This window comes from Erpetoichthys calabaricus, chromosome 5 (genome assembly GCF_900747795.2).
Source record: "Erpetoichthys calabaricus chromosome 5, fErpCal1.3, whole genome shotgun sequence".
NCBI classification, from domain to species: Eukaryota; Metazoa; Chordata; class Cladistia; order Polypteriformes; family Polypteridae; genus Erpetoichthys; species Erpetoichthys calabaricus.
Window position 1 is genome coordinate 126,546,358 of NC_041398.2, and position 24,202 is coordinate 126,570,559.

Consider the following 24,202-nt stretch of genomic DNA (forward strand, 5'->3'; position numbering starts at 1 on the left):
GCTTGTCTTATGTCATCTATTTAATGGGTAGGTCCCAGATTCTAATCCTGAACTGACTTGAGTGATTTTTAAAAATGAAATTAATTCTAAAAGAAACGCAAACATTTTCATTAAACCTTAGGGTATTAAAAATACATATCACAGCTGTTATTTTTTTTTGTTTTATCACAGAAATGAAGGACTTTTCAATGCTGTCTATTTTTATCTCATTCACAGTGTTGTCTGCCTTTTCTTACCTTCATCATTTACACAAGTCAGAACGAAAGGAGAACATAACCTATGAGTTGACAAAAAAAAGATAAAGGTACTCTCCAGTTAACAATATCATCCTAAGATGATTAATTTGTGTAATTAATCATACATACATTTTATGACTCTTTAACCCTTAGTGGTTAGCTGATGGTCAAGAAACAGACCAGCAATTCAAGTCGCCTTTGTAACTAGAATAAATGACCAAGGAACACCATAACAGAAGAATCATGCTTTCCACTTCCCATCATCTATCTTAGCATACAGCAGTCTAAATGTTAGAATTCAAACAATTGCATTTATTGACGTGCTATATTGTATGTGAATGTATAGCAGATAATGTCACAGTGTTCATCTTCATTTCAAAATAAATAAGCAGTTGAGCTGCTCCTCTGAGACACTCCTAATAACATTTGTACTTTAGCCCGTGAGGTTCACTAACACCTGTCATGCACTGACAAGATTTCTTTTAGAAACTCTTTACAGCATCATCTAGTAAAAATATAATTGCTGTTAGTAGTGGTGTCATCAGCAAGTCAAAAACAAAACAGTATTGATATACAGAATTTGCCATTTTACCTTTTTCTCATAGCCAGCTGCTGTTGTTACAGTTTGTTGAATACTGACATAAAATTCAATTTAAGCAAATCTGACTCTTGTTATACAATATAAAAAGTCCCAATACAAAATCAGACTGACTTGAGCTTTCTTCTTTGCTACATTAAAAATCTCGCGCCAAGATTAGGTTTCAGCAGTTGTTCTTTTGCCCTGCATAGATTTGTAAAAAAGTAAAGATTTATTTTAATTTGTAACACTTTATTTTCACAATACTCAAAACCTAATATAATAATAAATATAATAAATATAAAACACCCAACTGGGTGAGTAGTGCTCAGTTAAATCACTAAAAACCTGTCTTATTCTTTTCTTTTTTTCTTTTGAAAGACCTAAAAAGCAACATGTAGAAAAATGACTTACTTTCTCGATCATTTTCCCTGACCACAGCTATGCAAAAGCTGATTTACTGAAACACAAGGTTAAAGAATATGATGAGTTAATATACTTATCTAGATTAACAAATACCATATTTATGACACTCTTTTTATTAGAAGGATTTTCCTGCTTTTTTTTAAATTAAATGAAAGCCTGTGCTTGTTTCTTTGTAATAACAAAGAAGGAGATTACAAACCTTGCACGATAAAAAAAGAACTACTCACTGCCAAAAGCAGTGTTTTAAAGAAGTAAAATATTCCAGCTTATTAAATTAAGTATAATGTTAAGATTTCTAAATTAATGAAGTATTTAAAAATATTTGACTTTACACCTACCACAAGTGCTGATCTGAATGAAACATGGAAATCTTCCTTATTTTATTATTTCTCCTTCTTATGTCTGTTGTGAAGGCGTCAGACTTGAGATAACACAGCACTAAGGAAGTTTAATTATGGGAGCTTCCTTGTTAGATGGAAGCAGATCCTGTACAATAATCTTATTACTGTGCAAAACCACTACACTGACTTGACTAAATTAAACACGCTGCATCATTCTCTGGTCAGAAGCATTATTGCCATATATTGTGCTCTTGCTTTAAATCAGATGTATTTACATGCTAAAAAAGTAACACATTTCTTTGTTTTTCCTACAGAAAAAAAAATCCTAAATAGGCAAGGGAATGATAGTGAGAGCAAAAAACTGCACATGTCAACAGTCTCTCAATGTCACTGCATACCTCTATCGAGAAATATCATTTAAAATTGTTGAATAGAGCATTTATCTCTTAATCATTTTAAATGTCTCAAGATTCCTTTGTGAAAATAGTCTCTACAAGACCAACTTAAAAAAGGCAGACAGGCTGCAGTATATGAAAATGGCAACTCACTGAGTCTAAGATGTTTCTAACATTGGCGTTATATATAAGGATTCACAAATAAGAGATTGTTAAAAGCAAAATATTTGGAACGTCCCTTCTGTTAGAAACAAAGGCATTCCAAATATGACAAAGTGCTTTTGCTAAAAAAAATCCAATTCTGCAGGTTACAAGTTTCCAGTTATGGAGGTGTCTTGTGTTATTCACATCATGTGGTGCTGGCATTAAGCTTGTCGCTGAGTTTTTGGATGAGAACCGCCAGTTCCTCACTTGCTTGGGACTTGTCTTCCAAAAGTTCGTATCGAAGACTGGATATATCTTGCTTTATTTCTTTTAGCTCACCTGAAAAAAAAGACAAGTCAGTAAGGAAAAGCCAATTCTTTTTTTTTTTTTGAATGAGGGTAGAGAAATAAGAACTTTATAGAATCTCATACCTTCGTTGACCTCATCGTTTTCTTTATCAACTTGTGCCTTAAGCACATATCGCTTTATTAGACGTTTCATTATTTGCTGGAAACGACAATAAAGCAAACATTGATTACAATTCAGTGCAGTCATTTTATTTTTTTCCTAAAAAACCTAATGAAAATCTAAGCATAGGTAGAAATTTCCAACACTTTATATCTGTGTCATGAGACACACCCTGCATTATATTCTATCTGTTCTCTGAAAGCACCATCTCAGTTATGGGGTCATGGAAGGTTACCCTCTGTAGCATTGGGCATTAGGGAAAAACCAGCTTTTCATATCACTTCAGTACCTTTGCAACATTGAGAGAATCTACAGTCTTCATCCAGACATGGACATTGATCAAACCCAGGTCTCTCAAGTGATGAGGCAGCAGTGTCACAATACTGCCCACCATTTAACAGTAATTTCAATTACTGTTAATAAACAGTAAAAGAAATTATTAATAGATGAGCAACAAATAGTTATTTGTGAAGGGACGGCACGAAAGCAGTCTAAGACTCTACATGTGACTTACATTTACTGATCATCTGTTGAACCCTTCCAGAGTCAATACAGCTTCTGGAAATTCTCAGCTGGATATTAGACACCAATCCTTCATTTCAGGATAAAAGCAGATAATAATTTCCTACCAACTCTGAAAGTGAACAATAACTGTAGTTTCACATGGCGTAGTTGTTGTCACTGGACGAATAAACTAGATCTCCTAAATTATGGTGGGATACTGTTTTGCTTCTGAAACCTAATGCATTTATGTGGTAATGAAGTTCTGGAAAACTCTAAAGCTATGTTCACACTGTATGTGACTTGATTTTGATTTTTTGTTCAGATTTGATTTTTGTGTTTGACTGTTGAAATAGGTTCTGCAAGCAATCCACATCCAATGTAAGTGTGTAGTGTAGAGATGTCTATCTTCAATCATGCACAAAATTAATAAAAACAAAATCAGAATCTCATTTTATTGCCAATATGCATTTACATGTACTAGGAATATGACATAGTGCACTTGCCCCTACATGCATAAAAAGAGAGAAAAAAGTAAGAATAAGTCCAAGACAATGTGATTGAATAAACAAGTTAACAGTCAAGAGGGCCCATACATATTTATATAAAATACTTAAATGGTTTTTGTCATAACAGACCTCATTCTTTTGCTGGAAGGCAAATGTCCTCGATAGTTCATGTCCAGGCTGGTTACTGCCATCTATGATCTTACTTGCATACTTGTCAATCCTGGTAGAAGGTACCCTAGGTTCTTGTCTATAAGCCGGACTCGTGTATAAGCCGGAGACCAAAAATCATACGAATTTTTAAAATAAAATCTTATCATAGATAAGCCGGACTCATGGATAAGCCGAACGTACTATAACCTATAACTAATAGAAGAGAGGGAGGTCAGTGGTCTCACTCGCACCCATTTAATTTCTTTAAGGGGGGAGAGAGTGTGAGATATTGGCGTCTCTCTCACTCCCCGCATGGCGCGGCCGGAGCGCGTTCTTTCTGCTCTGGGCGTCGCCGAGTCAACACGCGCGCGTAGCGGTCATTTAAATTGTGATTTTATATGTAAGCATATTTAAATATATATTGCGGATTTTTTGCTGGTTCGCGGATTTCTGCGGACAATGGGTCTTTTAATTTCTGGTACATGGTTCCTCAGTTGGTTTGCCCAGTTGATTTCATACAAAGGACGCTATTGGCAGATGGCTGAGAAGCTAGATTGCTTACTTTTCTCTCTCTCTTGCGCTGACTATCTGTGATCCTGACGTATGGGGATTGAGCAGGGGGGCTGTTCGCACACCTAGACGATACGGACGCTCGTCTAAAAATGCTGAAAGTTTATCTTCACGTTGCTATCTTTTGTAAAGCTGATTCCTGAAACGACATGCTGCACAGTGCTTCGCATACTTAAAAGCTCGAAGGGCACGTATTGATTTTTGACTGAAAAACAAACTCTGTCTCTGTCTCTCTCTCTGTCTCTCTCTGTCTCTCTCTCTCTCTCTCTCTCTCTCTCTCTCTCTCTCTCCCTGCTCCTGACGGAGGGGGTGTGAGCTGCCGCCTTCAACAGCTTTGTGCCGCGGTGCTTCGCATACCTAAAAGCCAAACAGCACCACTGATTTGTTTGCTAGAGATTGTTTTCTCTATCTATGTGACATTCTGTGCTCCTGACACACACACCTTTGAAGAGGAAGATATGTTTGCATTCTTTTAATTGTGAGACAGAACTGTCATCTCTGTCTTGTCATGGAGCACAGTTTAAACTTTTGAAAAAGAGACAAATGTTTGTTTGCAGTGTTTGAATAACGTTCCTGTCTCTCTACAACCTCCTGTGTTTCTGCGCAAATCTGTGACCCAAGCATGACAATATAAAAATAACCATATAAACATATGGTTTCTACTTCGCGGATTTTCTTATTTCGCGGGTGGCTCTGGAACGCAACCCCCGCGATGGAGGAGGGATTACTGTATAAGCCGGATTTATGTATAAGCCGATATTCTATTTTTTCATTTTCACAACTTTTTTCCTTAGATAAGCCGCGGCTTATAGACAAGAACTTAGGGTAAATCCTGGAGTGATTACAATCAACCTTTCTGCATTTTGGATGATACAACTCAATCTGACCTTATCTTTAACTGTAGCAGCAGTATACCAGACTGTGATGGAGGAAGTGAGAATGGATTCAATGATGGCAGTGTTAAAATGTACCAGTATTGTCTATGGCAGGTTGAACATCTTCAGCTGCTGAAGAAAAAATATCCTCTGGTGAGCTTCCTTAATGAGTAAACTAATGTTTAACTCACACTTAAGATCCTGAGCAATAATAGTACCAAAGAAATGGAAAAATTCCACTGTGTCTACTATTAAATCACATAGTGTGTAATTTGGGCCAATAAGATAAGACAACCTCTGAAATCACTTACCATTCCCTCTATCTTCTGCTCATTGAGATTCAGGTTATACTGGCTGCACCAAGACACTAGATGATTGACTTTACTCCTATAGGCCGACTCTGCAAACTTCAAGCGTTTAATAGACTGATGGCCGGAGATGCAGTCATTGGTATATAAGGACAAGGGCAGTGGAGACAGTATCCAGCCTTGAGGGGTGGTCAAGGGGTCAAACAAATGTCTCCCAAGCTTCACCTGTTGCCTTGCTGTTAGATAGGAAGTCTATAATCTACTGACAGATGAAAACAAGTACTTTCAGCTGGGAGAGCTCGTTCTGCAGTAAAGATGGAATAATAGTATTCAATGCAAATCTAAAACCTATAAATGAAACCCTGGCATAATTTCCAGGAGAATCCAAAATCATTAGACAGATGTGATCGAATAGTCAACCATGAATAAAAATTGAATTATCCATATCCCTGTGTGGATAGCGCTTTGAGTACTGAGAAAAGCACTATATAAATGTAATGAATTATTATTATTGTTATATTGATTTCTCTACAGTGTAGAGAAATTGTGAAGGTTGGGTAAATACTGAGATAAAATTAGTTGAAAAGGATACATTTCCAGATAATTCTGATTCAAACATTAAAATGTAGGTACAGTGGAACCTCGGGTCACGACCATAATTCGTTCCAAAACTCTGGTCGCGACCTGATTTGGTCGTGACCCGAAGTAATTTCCCCCATAGGATTGTATGTAAATACAATTAATCCGTTCCGGACCGTACGAACTGTATGTAAATATATTTTTTTTAAAGATTTTTAAGCACAAAAATAGTTCATTATACCATAGAATGCACAGTGTAATAGTAAACTAAATGTAAAAACTTTGAATAACACTGAGAAAACTTTGAACAGAGAAAACTAACATTGCAAGAGTTCATGCTACAGCCTTACAAACCGCTTGCTGTAAACACTTAAGCACAGGGGAAAAAAATGAACATTTGAAAAATCCTTAATTTATACAAAAACTAACCGTAAACAAACGAAAGAAAACTAACCTTGCATGAGTTGAGTTCTGGCATGAAAGAAGTGAGGAGGAACTGGGTGGGGAGGAGATTACAGTTTTGAGGTACAGTCTGTGATGATGCAGGTTCGCTGCATGCTCCCATCTCGCTTTCAGGAGCCCTTAAACTGTCGGTAATGTTACAAATGAGCACAACAGTGAGGCACTACAATGGAGCAAGGGGATGGTGCAAAAAGTGCCAAGTGCTTTTATGAAAATCAACAAAACAACAATTAAAAACAAAGTCCAAATTAAATAAAGTGCAGTGCTTTCAGAATCCTTCAATAAATAACCCAATAAAAACAGAAGTGAAGTGGAGGTTAAAATCCAATAGAAAAAAGTCTTCATTAAATACAACGAAGTTAAAACAATGCTGGAAGCAGTCTACTTAAAAACAAGCCCGGTGCATTCTTTAACTGGTGACCACCCTGCTTCTCCCTATCCAGGCTTCGCAACAGGGGAGCCACTCTACCTGCAGCTGTCCTTCCTTCTTCCTTCTCATCTGGAGGCCTCCCGACCCCTGGCTTCGGTCGCGCACTCTCCAGACTGAGACTTGGCTTCCCTGGCGACCAGGATGCCCACGTCAGGGAATTCACCGCCCAAGCCTCACGACTCCCGCTGCCTTCTCGGCGTTATGCGCCCAGCTGTCCTTCTTCTGGTCACTCCAGCTCCTTGATCGCTCAGCTGGAGTGACCGCTTCTTTCTGCCCCACTGAGTGTCGGCCAAACACCCCTGCTTGGGCTCACTGTCCAGCTGCCTGCCTGCGAGCACGCGCTCGCTTGCTCACACCAGTTCTTTCCACACTGCTTCCTGCTTACTTCCTCACTCTGCAACCTCCGTCTTTCCTGTCTTTTTCCTCCCTTTAGCCGCCTTGCGCTTCTTATGAAGAGGACGTCGCAGCTGTAGCAATCAGCAGCCCCAGGACCAATTACGGATTTGGACAGTTTCCCACCTGTGCACTTAGGTGAGAAATTCCCATACCACGAATTTCCCTGGAACTGCTTCAGCCACTCAACCACCACGCCCCCTCGCTAAGCTGCAGGCACGGCGATTACTTATTTAAAACTGGCCTCTTGACGCAAGCTGTGGACCCGCTATACCACAAAATCCCTCTGCGCGATGCACGTCTGACTGAGAACAATGTACTGTACAGGGAGATACTGAACACGTGCGTAAATCACCGGCGCGTACGAACCGGAAAGGAAACGAAATAGAGCACAAAGAGTTCACAGCGAATGCACAGGGAGAGACTAAACACGTGCGGAAATCATTGGCGCGTACAAACCAGAAGGGAAACTGGCTTGTTCGTCACCCAAGTGTGTGGTCGTGAACAGATGCAAAAGTTTGGCGTACTTTTTGGTCGTAACCCGATTTGTACGTGTTCAGAGACGTTCGTGACCCGAGGTTCCACTGTACCATAATTCTGCACCAAATTTAGTACCACCTACAAAACTGTTCTAAATCTTATCTGAAAAGTATTCTAATGTTGAGATCAGATCTGTGTCACATGAATAAAAAAATTTGAACTGAGCTGCAGTATGCATAACCTAGGTCTTGGTTATGTAGGTGGCTGTTATGACTCTGGAGTTGTACTGATTCAGAACTCACAGAAACCTTTGTTGTAAAGTATTGTATGCTGGAGGGCAGCAGGCGCAAATAATATGTCAGCATGTTGAAGAAAGAGTTTGTCTTCAGTAGGGGAGCTGGTTTTTAAAGATTAGGTGACAGGACAACTGTATATCCTGCGCTTTGTATCATTTTGGCTGATTCACTCACCCTGGAAATGAAACGAGGCAACTTCTGTGCAGTCTTTTGTAGGGCCCCACTGTTAAGTTGCATTTATTTATTATTTCCAAACACTGCTGATACACTCAGAGAATATTGCAAGAAAATATTTTTGACAATCATGCTTTACAATAAAGTGGACACCATGGAATCAGTAAAAGAACATGATAAAAAGACTACTTACCTGGTAGCGGGTTGGTTGATTGAGTATGCTGTTAAAACTGTGTGATTCTGCAATTTTCAGATTCGAGTGAGTGAACAAGTTCAACTACCAATAAAGAAATGTAAAGTTATTATTAGAATGTAGGAAAAAAAGGCACTACAGATGCAAATCTTCACACTCTGACATTAATTGATGGTTTAATGTATAAAATAGTTCTAATTTAATAATAATGTAATAGCCATCTGTTTGCTAAACTCATTTATTTCATTACTGAGTTTAGGAGATCCATTGCTTATCCTTGTAACTCTGAAAAGCAGGATGCGATAAAGTCAATTGGCATCAAAAAATACAATCAGAAACACAAAAAATGAACAAAATATATAGGTCTATTCTCCCCAATTCGGATTTTAACATACTAGAGTTGAGATTAGTAGGCTGAGTGGCTGAGTAGCTAAGGGACCGGACTTTAAATTGCAAGGATTTCAGTTTGATCCCTGCCTTTTACTCACAGTGTAAACCTGAGTGAGCCACCTTCCCTGTTTGTGCTTTAAATGTAAACCTATTTAAGCATTTGAAAGTTACATGGGCTGCACATATCGACTTCATGGTCCTGGGAAGCCAGTTGCAATCCACACGGCTTTGGGCCCAAGGCAGAATCCAGCCTTGAGTGGGGTGTTAGTCTATTGAAGCATGTTTATTCTTAAAAGAATTTAAAATAATTGCTGAGTAAAAAATTTGCAATAGTGTCTGACAATTAGTTTCTTAGCAGTGTGCTAAGACTGGACAATACCAAACTTTCTCAGAAATCATCAATAGGGGATCTAGCTTTTAAAAACGGAGAGATATGGCACAATTAGATCAGTGCAATCTGGCCACTGCTGCAATCCTAGGTCTTAATTTCTATAGACTTCTGCTTTTCCTTTGTTAGGGTTTCCTTTTATATCAGGCTACTCAGCTCTTTTCTTTTAAAAATATAATCTTGCATTTAATGAATATGCAAGGATAGATTTCTATTGGGTTCGGGGGTGGGTTCTTTTACTTTCATGTTAAAATTGGTGCAGATTTCATTCTTCTCTGTTTCTGCCTCTGACTGATTTAAAAATCATAAAACATTTAATTGCACAAATGGGCTATTTACTTACTTGTACTTATGTGAAATATCTGAATCATACATCTATATGTAACTTCACGCAATTATACACACAGATGTAGACTATTTTATCAAATAACAAAATGATACTACAGAAACAGCAAGCAGTTTAAAATAGAAATAGCATACGGCTCTGTTTTTTGCTGAATTTAAGAACTGAATTATTTTACTGGTGGGTTGGGATAACTAATTGAGTGAGATAAAAAGATAAAAACAAAAGAGCTAAATATTAAGCTTTATGTTCCTCTGTCTACCTACTATACCTCTTTAATAAGAATCCTTACAATATAAAGAATTGTATGACTAAAATAAGAAAGTTAAAAATAATATTTGTGCAGCTGTTCTCTATATTACTTTGTGAGATACAAAAGTACCACACTGTTCAGTTGTTCGATATATGTACAAAAGTAGCTCCATCTTGAATAAAAATGTCAAGGAGCTGAAGAGAAGAAGCCAAGCAAAAATAAAGGCAAAACTTCACCTGATAAAAGCTATAAGAACTGGAAAGGTTTGTATTGTTTCATTGCATTTTTTAAAATGTCTGATTATACAAGCACCCTTAGCTAAGGTTTGCTGCATTTGGTAGAGGAGACTAAGGAATGAAACCTTGGCTCTAATTTTTCCTCAAGCTTCCCTGCTGCTATTCAGGCCACTGTTTCTGAGACCAAGTTGGTACTCTTAACAAATATATTATGTTAAAGAACTCGGCAAACCTCTGCTTCAGAAATTTCTATGCTTTATCACATAGAATAGCTGGTATTGGCAACTATAAGCTTCCTTATAAACTTCCTTAAAAGGAAAGCAGACTACACAGTGTTTTTTGATTATTTATATTTTTTATAGCTTTCCCTTGGTCATGTTGTGTTACTAGACTTATCTATTAACAACAAATAAAAAGAAGTTTTTTAAAGCATGCAGGTTATGATTTTACACAGTTTCAGAAAGAGATATTATGGATCAAGGCGGTATTTGTAATAGAATACATACCCTCGACTTTGAATTGTCCATTCCAATCTCAACATCTTTCTTTAATCTTCTTCGTCTGCACTTAAAAAGGTTCACCACTCTCATAATGCAGTAAAAGAAAGATTTTGGGCTCGGCACTAGGCTGAATGGAGGGGGCAATGTTTTTCCATCATCAAAATATGATAGCCACAGTTTAGATCTGGCAAACTTCCATTCCACATCAGCATCATCCTTTGTTAAAATAAGTATTTAACATACAATAAATATTTTATGAATGTTAATACTGTTCATAGTGTCAATAAATTCTTACTTGCATATGCTAATAAACAAGCAAAACGTTGCGACTCTCAGGCACCATGATCAGTGAATATTACTATCTTAACCTCAAAATAAATGTAATGAATTATTATTATTATTATCTGAAATAATTACCTTACCTTGTCATGTTCCTTACAATACAATAAGATTATGCCATTATCTATGGTGAATTGTTAAAGGAAACAATAAATATAATTAAGGACTAATTTCATAATCCTTAATATTAATCTGCTTTCTGAGTTCTCTATTTCTGTTGCGGGGTTGTGGAAAGCTGAAGCCTATGCCAGCAGCACTAGGCATAAGACAGGTAACAAACAATCAGAAAAAGTGAGAGAAAAGTGTCAGAAAGTGAGCCTATCTTGTTACACACCATTATCAATAATACACTATTTGTGCTATTACACAACCGCCCATGTTCATTTGACCTTGGCTTCAACTAGATTAATGGCAGGGCACTGCACTGTGCATGTTTCATCTACCCATAAGCCTTTGCGGTCGGATTGCACCATGGTTGAACAATGTGTCATAGTGAATTTCTTTGGGCATAGGGAGTGAAACCTGCTGAAACTCACCATGTTTCTCACTTACTTAGCTCGGTATGGAAGTGAAACCAACATGACACAACAAAATGTTTATGAATGGGTAGAAAGGTTTAAAGAGGCACGGACATGCTTGATCTGGTCGACCATAAACAATACACACAGAAGCCCACAGAGAAGACCAATAGACTACGTTGTCCACTGAACATTTAGATATCAACTATGGATCTGCACATGCCCGAAGCAAATGATGACTTGAGGTAAAGTTTGTACAAGATGGGTACCCACACAGCTTACTGATCTGTACAAGCCAACATCCTTCAGCCATTCTTTGGCTATTCTGCTAAGTGCCAAGGCCAAACTGGCACATGAATTTATTCAAAATATTGTCTAGTTGAATAATAGTTCCTATTGTTTCTGTGTCCTTGGATCGAACCTCTGCCTCTGGATCTAATTTAATGTTGGAACAAAACTTTTGTTCTCATTCAATAATTTGTCTTCTGAATAAAATGCAGAATCAAACAGTGAACAAATCATGTAATATAAGATTTAAATTGCAACTCTAAATTTTCATGATAATTTTGATAAAATGTTATCATGCACATAGTTTTCTTGAAATAGGCATGTACAGTATATAAGCTTAAATATTTCTTTCTTTCTGGGGAACCTGAACATAATGACCACAGAGCAGGAAACTTTGGAAAGTTTTACTTTTCCCCAGTAAAAGTCAAAAGTATTCAGTTAACAAAAGTGTTCTCATCTGAGTTTCCTGAATCAGAAAATGTGGTTTCCAAATGAACACTTGTGCCTTCTTGCATTTGTACTAATGTCTGCTCCACTGTGCCACTCTACACTTGACAAATAATACTTTAAACTTGGAATGTTATATATTGTACATACAGCAAGCTCATGTCGTGCAAACCTTTTTCTTTCACATTTGTGACAGTGTAAGGAAGCCATGCTTCTTTGTGTTATACATGGTGTACCTCTCTTGATTAATTGTGGGGCAAATTTTACAGAGCAGTAATTCCCACCATTACTGTTTGCTTAAGTTAAAAATTTGCTTAATAACATGTTGCTTCAAAAATGTATTTTGCTTTCACACAGTTGTTCAAAGGTGTACTGCTGAATCACATAAAGTTTTAGCTTTGCTGCAAGTGGTTGCAATGACAGTCTTCTTACATTAAGAGCTGCCTTTTAGATCTCACATCGTCAGAGACATTCCCGCCCACCATAATAATATCCATAGAATTGCTGCAAGCTGATCAGTTTCAACATGCGTGCACACTAAAGGCAAGTGGGATGGAGAAGGACACCAAGCATGCAACATATCAAAAGGCATTATGGCACACAGTCACCTAGCAGACGGTGTCAGTGTTTGGCAAAAAGTGTGGCTGAAATTTAAGCTTCCTGATGTACAACCAATGTTAACATTAGAGAACAGAACCAGAGCATGGCACAGACAGAGGAAAAGGGAGAGCAAAGTTGACATCAAAGGAAACCATAGCAAAACAATTCAACACTTTTTGCTTGGTGAATGTGCAAATTTAGAAGGACACATTCATATTTTCAATTTTAAATGTTCAAACAATACAACTCAAAGTCAACATCAGATAAACATTAGATGGCTAAGCACGCAAATGCAATCAGACAAAAAAGACTCTTATTTTACAGCATTTTCATAAAACACACCACACAATTTCCAGGACAGAATTAGAATTCAGTAGTACACTGATGCTAGGTAGACATTATATACAGAGTTGGATCTACTATGAAACTAATTAAGTTTAAGCTTCAGGACCCCAAATCCCAAAAGGCCTGAGTAGCGACTTTAGTCCACATGAGAAGGGGTTTTTAAAAAATAATATTAATAATATAGTTATTCAATACAAAATGGTAGTTAAAAATAAAAATGTTATTAAAGTATTATTTGCGATAGCTGTAATTGAAAAAACATAAGGATTTTTCCTTTTGAATACATTTAATATAAAATAAATAAAAACTATTTAAACCACTATTAACTTTTATGATAGAAAAGAAAATATTACATTTTTTACTAAAACTGTTTATCTCAGGCTAGCCATAAAAATGAAAGCATATTTCGTTGCTTACAGTCATTGTAAAAGACAACATTTCAGTCACTTTTTATTTACACAAATAATCCTATAAAGCCTTGAAATATATTAATACTATACTAAGCATATAATACTATTACAATAAATAACTATTTTGTCCCTGTAAATTAAAATACAGTAAAAATTAAAAGGTAAGAAAAATATCTTTTTTGGTAGATACAAACAATAGATGACATGTTGTAACAAAAAAGGAGAGTTGTTGATTGCTTTTTCAACATGATGGCACTCATGATAGTGATCTAGACAAGAATTTTTTTCAATAAAGTGTTCATAAGGATACAATTTTTAAATTAACCCTACACAAAACTAAATGTTATATTTAGAAATATTAGGTAAGTAATAAAGGTGAAACAAGAGTTAGATTAGCTTAAGCCTATTGTTTTTATGAACGGTGGTTATGCAGACCTAATTGTTGTTTGTGAAGGGGCCCCTATAACAGTTCAAGCTTCAGGGAACCAAAAATGAAGGTCCACCACTGATTATATCGCTTTTACACACACTGGGAAACATTAGCAAACCATATTTGGCATTACCATAATATAAGTGTTGATTCTATATGGCACAGTTTAAAACATGTAGATGTAGTTAATTTAAATTAATAATAAGTGGTGAAAGAAGACAAGAACAACTACAGCATATATGCAAGGCCTCCTAACATGAACAGTGAATGCTAAGGCATTGTGCCAAACATACACTCATCCTTGGGGCCTCCTGTTTCATAATCTATAATTTTTTTTACCTTAAACCGATCTCATTGCTTAATTAGCTGTTTTTTTTGTCTACTCATTCTGCATTTAGAAAAATGCAGGAGAGTGACATACTGTATATAGTTCATTCATGAGAAATTTACAAATGTTAATATTTTTACATAATTTTTGAAAATATGAACTCTGTTATGTCATTCTTCCATAAATTTACCTTTTGTTCTGTAGCATTTACTTTTTTCATATTGTCTAAATGTGACAATTAATAACGACTGGGGCAAATCATTGTGAATTCTGGAGTAGATGTACTTACTTGAGTATCATACTTAATAGCATTGTCCATTAATAAATAAATAAGGAAATGACTGATATATCTAGAACATAATCATAATTGTAATGATGAAAATGTTTAATATCACAATAAAAAATACTAAATTATCTCCATATAATATACAAAAATGCTTGATACATGTCAATATAAATTGAGCAGTTCCAGTTTTATAATTTCCCCATTGATGACAAAATATAGCAAATGGGAAATAACAGTTCATTCAACTAAAAAAGGAGTTAGAATTAAAGGTAAATGTTGGTTAAGATTAAAATCTGCAGCCAGAGTGTACTGCCTGGACTGAACTTGGGAACCACTGATAAAGCATCAAAGGAACATGATCATTTCTGAAAGAAAACACCTTTTCCATTTTAATTAAGCTTTTCAGATATAGATCTGTTATGAATATGCATGGGAAGACCTAGGGCAAATACTTTTTTTAAATAAAACCATTCTAAAAGAAATACTTAAATAAGTAATGTCAAAACTGTCATATATGGGCATAGAGATGAGTCTTGCTTTAAAAAATATTTTATGCTAATAGTTGGGAGCACCTAACAAGGAGGGTCCAAGTGTCAGCTTGCCTTTATTGATAATAAACTCTTATGGCCTGTAAGAGTACACAGGTCAAGGGTATATGACAAAGGGGTCACTGAACAAAATCATTTAAACTTTTACTAATGACATGGACTCTTTGCTCATTCCATCTTACACAAAATATTTTTTTGCAAACTGATGTCACAAACAAATTCTCACTTTTAATAATTCATACTTAGTACTTATGTTTATTAATTTGTAGCAGAAATAAGACTGACGCAGCTGTACGGTGTTGGAAGGTGTGAAACGCTGAGCATATGTTCGGAAAGCTTCAGAAAATTCAAGCTAGAATATTAGCTAGAGGGCTGATACAATATTCTTCTAAAATTATTTAAATTACATAAAAATGAACTACATGTGCCTGGCTACTAGACAGTATAAAATTCAAAAGAAGAAAAATATTAAATTCTCCCTTCGGCAACCTTGTCAATGAGACATGTAATCCAAAAACATTGTGTCACCGTCTGTTTTATAAAATACAAAAATTGGCTGCTTGTTTCATACTTTGTGATGAAACATTTGTAAATGACTGTTAGTAACTTATTAAAAAGAGTAAAATATATATTACTTTATTGATTTTATATTTTTTGTCTGTCCATTTTGTTATCAAAATCCAGGGCAGGATTGTGGGAACTGGAGTCTATCCTGGCAGCACCAAGCACTAGTCACTGTGTCAGTCCATTGCAGGATACACTTATGTACACACAAACACCCACATCAGGTATTCACTAACAGATATATCAAACAAATGTATCCTAGTTTGTTTCTGGTGACTTTGTCCACTCCTTCAATATCCCTTTGACCCCTACCCCTACCTCAGTACAGCACAATGGAGGGATGGTGTTTGCTATGGTATTCCAAATGAGCAAGGCAACGTCTACGGCAGTATGTTGAGATATACTACGTTAATTTCTGGATTATGTCATTTATTGGCAAAAACGGCATCTATTACAGAAGCGAGGTGAGCACATCAGCAACATGAAACCTCGGACGAAAGACAGACACTTAGCCGCTAATGCATAAACGATGCGAGCATGTCTGCAAAACGAAACCTTCTAGGAGAGAGATGCCCAGACTAGTTCCTTTCAAGTACCTGACATCTCTACATTTCAGTTTTTTTTCTGACAATTTCAATAGTTTCCATGACCGACTTACACAGCTAGTTTTATATAATAGGCAACATTTTCTAACTTCCAGTGACTTCTGAAAAAATATGCATTCATTGTTTATGAATATAATTGATAACTTACTTAAGCATTTGAGTATAAAAGTTACACACTTTTGAACGTTAACAGTTTCCCATTGGTTTAGCCCATCATGGATGAGTGGTGATTGGTTTCATCTTGGATGCAATTACGCTCTACAGTTGTCCAAAACCATCAGACAGACTCTCTCATGTTGCAATTTCTATCTCCACAGCTATGAATGTTTATATTTCCTTATTCTGTACATAGTCATTGGGTCAGTTAATGCTTCCTGGATATACAAAAACCTAATTAAGTACTGCTGTATCATATTATAGGACAACGTGGCAGTGCCCTCATTTACTTTGGCACAGCAAGTGAGACTGTCACTTTAGCTCCCTGGATGGAAATCTTAATAACTAGTATCAAACCCCATCTCTGTCCTATGTGACAGATGGCCAGGACGCTGATATAAAGGAAGGGCTGGGGAAACAGATGTGCACAGGACACTGCCTCCCCTGGAGCGCTAGAGGGTGCGGATTCCTGCAGGACTTCATGGGAGTTGGAGTTTGGGACAACCCTGTAGGGTTCTGTGGGGGCCGCCAGGGGGAACTGCAGAGCCCCGCCCTGGGCTTCCACCACACCTGGGAGTGATCTAGCTAACGAGCCACCTGGTGCACTCCCAGGAGCACACCCCGGAGTAGCATAAATGAAGCTGCTTCACTTCACTTGGGAAGCCGGAGTTGGGAGGAAGAGGGATAAAGCTTGCCAGAGGAGGAGTGGAGGTGGAATGAGGAAGAGAAGGAAGGAAAGAAGGACTGTGTTGCCTTGCATTATTGGTGCTTGTACTGTGCTGTGCAGCGTGGAACAAGACAAAAGTGCTTCACCACAGTAATAAAGCAATGTTGTGTGGTAAGACTTGTGTCTGTCCCTGTCTGTGTCAGGGTTTGGGCAGCTGGAGCACCCTCTGGTGGCCATACATAACAGAAATTTTTCATTCAGCTACAAAATGATTCTGTGGAACTGCTAGACAGGCCCCCCCTTACCATCAGATAATGGAGTATTAATCATAATTTGCTGATACTGTTTTTAGCCTTGTCAGCAGGGATAGAGGCCATAATGCACTTCTGCGAAGCTTGGATACACAAACCTATGCAGCAGTTGTCTCCCAAAATGTTGGAATTTAGGTACACATAAGAACTTTATGAACAGTTAACCTTCCTATATTTACAACTAAATGTGAATACCAGATTTCTTACTCTTTACATCTGTTCTTTCTCTGGATTAAACATCCACTCCATAGCAGCCTCCCAATTGCTTAAAGGCAAAGTCCGCAACAAATAGCTTTAGTATCTCTCTGTGCCAATGGGAATTCTTGTAACTGGATCTCAGAAGAGGAAAACAGCCCGCAACAAAGTTTGATGTTGGAGCCACAACAAGTCCATGAGGTGCACAAGAAAGAGACACCATACACAAAAGAAGCAAAGGATTAACTGACCAGTAAATGTCAGCAGATGTGCTTTTTTCCATCAAGACAGTATCACATATTAGACATCAAAACACTGCAACAGCACTACAGATGGACAAGGAACCTGAACAATAGAACACAACTTTCTACATGTGTTAGCGAAATCTGTCTGTGGGTGCTGAAGACTTTAGGACAAAGTATATCCACCAGCTATAGAGGTGACACTAACTGGAAAAAAAAACATCTTTACTGCTTTCTGTTAATGGTCCAAAAATAATACTGCTGGTATCTTGTAGCTAGTTTAAAAACCACTATATGTATCACTGTTTATTCTTCTCATTATTATTGAGCTGAAAGTTGTAACCAATGTGTGTCCCACAAATCCTTAGCTGTTATAGGTTTTATTCATCTAAATTTAACAAGAAAGCCAAGCCAAGCTTGTGGGATCAAAAGCTCCTTTTGTTAAACTTGTAGCTGCTGCCTCAAGCAAGCCCTCCTTACAGACACAGGCTCAGAAGAAGAAATGCTGCACTTAATGTAAAAGAATGCAGACACTGAAGAAAGTTACACATTTGCTAACAGACCAGAAATCTTGAAAAAAAACTCTACTAGCCATATCAGAAATGTTAATTATTTTTAAGGTAATTTTAGACAAGAATTAAAAAAGGCAAAACAGAATTCATAAGATTACTTTATAAAAGAAGAAGAAAAAAACCCAGTCAGGCTAGATTTATGTTTTGTGTTGTTTATTCTCTTTTGGGTCTCTGCATGCATGAATATCTCCATCTTGTATAAACCTTGTGTTACAAATAAACTGTATATATTTGTTTATTAATACTATAATTACCAAAGCCTACAAAAAAACTCAGAATTCCGGCCCACCTTAAATCCCTTAGCACCTCTCCATCACCATCTTTTGTTTTGTAAATGTGTCGATCAGCACAAGCAGCAAGCAACCTGCTGTCCCATCCCCTGCCTTGACAAAGCTCAACTCTCCCAGCTGAAGCCAAGGCTCCTTATCTGCGTGAGGTGCCTGGAGTTGTATATGGTAAATAATACAGTATATTGTTATTTGGAATACATACATTTCATGTGTGTTCCGTGTGTACAAAGATCTGGGTAAGTGTAGGATGAAAGGAAATGTGAGGCAAGAAATCCTGAAAACATACCTAAAACAGAAACTTTTTCCATGTTATACTAATAATGACGTGAAGTGTATAATGTGTGAAGACTTCAGTCCAAATATCAAATAAACAAGTGTGCTTTTATTCAAGAATATAAGCAAAGAAAATAAAATCATTCAATTTACATGTTACGGTCAGTGAGTTAAAAAACCAAGCTCAAATGTCAATTGACAGGAAGTTGATATGTATTCTTGAATGGCACAGAGGTAAGAGCTGACGCCTTAAAACTCAAAGGTACCAGGTTTGAGTCTCAGCGTGCCGAGTATCAAGCTGCTGCAACTATTATTACTATTACTATAATATAATAAAAAACATACATTTGATCTGAGACTGTAACACCCAGTGTAAATTTTGGCTACTTGTAAAAGTTAGCGCTTGTTTTTTTTATTATTCAGTTTTATTTTCTCAGCGACGTTCAGGTGGTACAATGAACTTACCTCTCACTTTCTGTCTGAGTTGATGGTGTTAATCTCCATTCTTTTCACAAGAGCAGCGATAACCACAGTGGGTGCTGTGCCTGATGCCTACTCAGAACTATTTGTTGTACCGGCAATCAAAATATGATGCCCCGTGACTGCTATCAGACTGGACAAAGGCAGGACCTTAACAACAGACAGCTTCTTCACTGCACTTTCGATGACTAATAGACTGCTGCATCGCAACACATCTCTGCTTGGCACCATAAAGTAAAATGGGACTTCCATCTGCAGCTATAGTCACTGTAGTGCGCAAGCAATTCACCACGATAGTGTTTAGATCTGGCAGTTTCATGCTGATGGTGTATGTGCCCAAAAAGAAGAAGCCTTTGATTTCAGTCTGGTGTAAAGTTTTGCTACCTGTAAAAGACATCATTGAAGGAATATGAGCAGACACACAAACGCTGGTGAATCATGTCTTTTGGGCATTTTGTTGTCACTTGAATTTTTTGTTATTCAGTTTTATTGTTGCCTAATGGACTAAATCAATTATTATGTCTCTCGTACCCTCAACCCTAGTCTTTATTATGGTGACAGTGGTGGGAGAAGAACCAAGCAACATCCCAAGACAGAGGTATGATTTAACTTATTGTTGGTGGATCCTTTGACCACACTCACATGCTTCAGACTTAGCAGACCACATCTAATATCCGTGTGGATAGATTTCATATTACCCTGAAGGCCAGTCTTTTAGAGGACAGCAAAGTAGCGCCCTGGATCCAGACCTGAGAGGGGGCAGAGAAACACACACTTTCTTGCAGTTTGGATCAACTGAGGCAACTGCACTACATTTAAAAATACATCACAATTTTCCACCCCTGGCAAAAATATCTGGCAAAGGGTGAAAATGATATCAAAAGCATTTAACAAATTAGTTGATTGTACTTAGCTATCCTGTGTATAGAAAGAATATTTTACTTCAGTGCACTCATGAGTGAAATAGTGGGAACTGGCAAGGGTATTTGGCACACTAACCAACTGTATATTATTTATCTCTCCTATTCAAAGAAATAAGCTAGCTTTATCATTTGTCTAGATATTAGTCACTATGAATTTCACATTGATAAAGAACAACTGTTCTGACAATTAAGTGTAAGTGGGTTACTTACAGCACTGATGTTACTTTAGTAATTACTAAAGGACTAAAAGTTGATGTGAAGCAGATCATTCATATTGGTTTATCAGACCATTTTCTTTTACTATTTAATATACAAATAATAATAGAAAAATTCACGAGAAGCATATTGTTAAAAAACTCTTCTTTGATTCATCAGCAGCTTCAAAGTTTACAAACATTCTAAGCAACCAGTCTGTTTGTAGTGCTTACTACAATAGCGAGGATAATATAAATAGTAAGATGGAAAATTTTAATACTAAAGTGAGAGCTGCTGCTGACATAGTCGCACCTTAAAAGATACCATGGAAGACTCAAAGAGTGTCTGATCTAAAGAGAACATGCCAGAGAGCTGAGCGTAAATGGAGAAAAATTAAACTGAATATCCACTATGAGATACTGAAGGCTAAAATAATAGAATACAACAACATAGTCCGTCTTGAGAGGCGCTGTTATTTCTCTAGAAGTATAAATAACAATGCTAGTAATCCCAGAGTCTTGTTCTCTACAATTGATAAACCCAGCTCACTCAATGGAATTACTACAAAAAACTTCCAGTGAACCTTGTGAGGCTTTTGCTGTATTTTTTAATAAAAAAATTAATGATATTAAAAATAATATAGTACATCTCCCCAATACTGATCCTCTTAAACCCTGGTACTCCATTATAAACAAATTAAATTCTTTCACCAGTATAGATTTACCTGATTTATATAAAATAATTTCTCTGCTGAGACCCTCCTCCTGAGTCCTTGACCCAATACCAACAGGTTTTTCAAAGAAGTATCGGACGTGCCAATTGATAGTATTCTTGACATAGTAAATTCATCATTAGATACGGGGGTCTTCCCAGACTGTCTTAAGACTGCTGTAGTTAAACCCCTGCTCAAGAAAAACAATCTTGATTCCTCTGCTTTTGAAAATTTTTATTTCTAACCTGCCTTTCTTAAGTAAAATTCTAGAGAAGGCAGTCATTATGCAGCTTAATGATCACCTCAATAAACATGCTATTCTTAATAAGTTTCAGTCGGGATTTAGAACAAATCACAGCACAAAAACTGCACCCATTAAAGTAGTAAATGACTTGCGGGTAAATGCAGACAGAGGCCATTTATCTGTTCTCATCCTCTTAGATCTGAGTGCCGCATTTGATACCATTGACCACAATATTCTTAGAAATAGCCTTAGTCAGTGGGTGGGCCTCTCTGGCAGTCTCTTAAATTGGTTTGAGTCCTACCTGGCAGGTAGAAAATTCTTTGTTAGTTGTGGTAATTATACTTCAAAGACACATGATATTCTATTTGGTGTTCCACAAGGCTCTATCCTGGGTCTACTGCTCTTTTCGATTTACATGCTTCTGTTAGGTCAGATTATCTCGGGGCATAACGTAAGCTACCACAGCTATGCTGATGACACACAGCTGTATTTATCAACAGTGCCTGATGACCCCGACTCCCTTGATTCACTAACACAATGTCTTACTTGTGTTTCTGAATGTATGAGTAGTAATTTTCTTAAACTAAATAAGGAGAAAACAGAGATTTTAGTGATTGGCAAAAATGGATATAATGAGGGTATTAGAAATAAACTTGATCCATTAGGATTAAAAGTCAAGACAGAGGTAAAGAAATTAGGGGTAACTATTGACTCTGACCTGAATTTTAAATCACATAATAATCAGATTACTAGTACAGCATTTTTTCACTTAAGAAATATAGCAAAAGTTAGACCTCTTATACCATTGCAAGATGTTGAGAAATTAGTTCACGCTTTTGTTTTCAGTCGGCTAGATTATTGTAACGCACTCCTCTCAGGACTACCCAAAAAAGACATCAATCGATTGCAACTAGTGCAGAATGCAGCTGCTAGAATCGTAACTAGGAAAAGAAAATCCAAACACATCTCTCTAGTTTTGATGTCACTACGTTGGTTACCTGTGTCATTTTGAATTGACTTTAAAATACTGCTTATGGTTTACAAAGCTTTAAATAATCTCTCTCCATCCTGTATTTCAGAATGCCTTTCACCTTCCACTCCAAATCGTAACCTTAGACCTTCAAATGAGTGTCTGCTTAGAATTCCAAGAGCTAAATTTAAAAGAAGTGGTGAGGCAGCCTTCTACTGTTATGCACCTAAAATCTGGAATAGCTTACCAATAGAAATTCACCAGGCTAATACAGTGGAGCACTTTAAAACACTGCTGAAAACACATTATTTTAACATGGCTTTCTCGTGGCTTCATTTTAGCTTAATACTGATTCTCTGTATATGCATTTAATTATCATTATCATTCTAACTAACCATACTAACCCCTACTTTCTCTGCTGTTCATTTTCCAGTTTTCTGTGGTGGTGATCTGTGCCACCACCACCTGATCAAGGCACCATGCTGTCCCTACATTGATGGATTAAAGGCCAGAAGTCCACATGACCTTCATCATCAAGTTCTTCCATGTGAACCCTGAATACCATGAGGACTGATTGAGGTCATTTATGTTAGGTAGAATGCCTAGAGGGGATTGGGCGGTCTCGTGGCCTGGAACCCCTGCAGATTTTATTTTTTTTCTCCAGCTGTCTAGAGTTTTTTTTTTTTGGTTTTTCTGTCCACCCTGGCCATCGGACATTACTTTTATTCTATGTTAATTAATATTGCCTAATTTTATTTTTAATAAGGGCAGCACGGTGGCGCAGTGATAGTGCTGCTGCCTCACAGTTAGGAGACCTAGGTTTGCATCCCGGGTCCTCCCTGCATGGAGTTTGCATGTTCTCCCCGTGTCTGCATGGGTTTCCTCTGGGTGCTCCGGTTTCCTCCCACAGTCCAAAGACATGCCGGTTAGGTGCATTGGCAATCCTAAATTGTCCCTAGTATGTGGTTGGTGTGTGGGCTGGTGCCCTGCTCGAGTTTGTTCCTGCCTTGTGCCCTGTGCTGGCTGGGATTGGCTCCTGCAGACCCCCGTGACCCTGTGTTAGGATATGGCGGGTTGGACAATGACTAACTGACTTATTTTTAATATATTTTGTCTTTTTTCTCTTTCTTCATCCTGTAAAGCACTTTGAGCTAACATCATTTGTGTGAAAATGTGCTATATAAATAAATGTTGTTGTTGTCTTATGCTACAGTCCCAGTTTCCTTTTCAGGTGTTTGTACACAGAAATAGTGCTGTTGTGGAACAGCATCTGTGTTTTAGATAGTGAACAAAAAACATTTTGTCAGTTTTTCTAGTGAAATACACCCACAAAGGGTAGACTTTTGCATGGTAATTGGAGGGACCTTGCCCTTCAGAATAAGATGCAGCTGCCGCCTTGACAAGCATACTCAAAAAATGTGCAGAGCATTGTATCATGGCAGTGTCCAGTTTCAAGGAAGAGTGGCTGCAATTAGTCCATTAAGAAAATACAATTAGATTCAGTTTTTGCGTTCAAATAGTCAATTACATTGAATAATCACAGCAGCCCTAACTTAAAACAGTTTACTAGTGTATGATGTGTTTCTTTGATGTCAGACTGTTTTTTTTTCCTTTTGGACTAGAGAGAAGGCTGTTTGTATTATATAT

General features: G+C 37.2%; 1 protein-coding gene across 2 annotated transcripts in view; it reads right to left on the minus strand.

Moving 5' to 3' along the window:
- Positions 1-368: 368 nt before the first annotated feature.
- Positions 369-24,202, minus strand: part of trpc3 (transient receptor potential cation channel, subfamily C, member 3) — a 162,507-nt gene continuing 138,673 nt past the window's right edge. For both annotated transcript variants that reach the window (XM_028802014.2, XM_051928638.1), the window contains 4 exons: positions 10,624-10,833; positions 8,508-8,591; positions 2,551-2,626; positions 369-2,458 (listed from right to left, as the gene is read on the minus strand). In XM_028802014.2, coding sequence (XP_028657847.1) covers positions 2,325-2,458; positions 2,551-2,626; positions 8,508-8,591; positions 10,624-10,833 — 504 coding nt within the window. In that variant the 3' untranslated portion in view covers positions 369-2,324. The remainder of the gene's footprint in view (positions 2,459-2,550; positions 2,627-8,507; positions 8,592-10,623; positions 10,834-24,202) is intronic.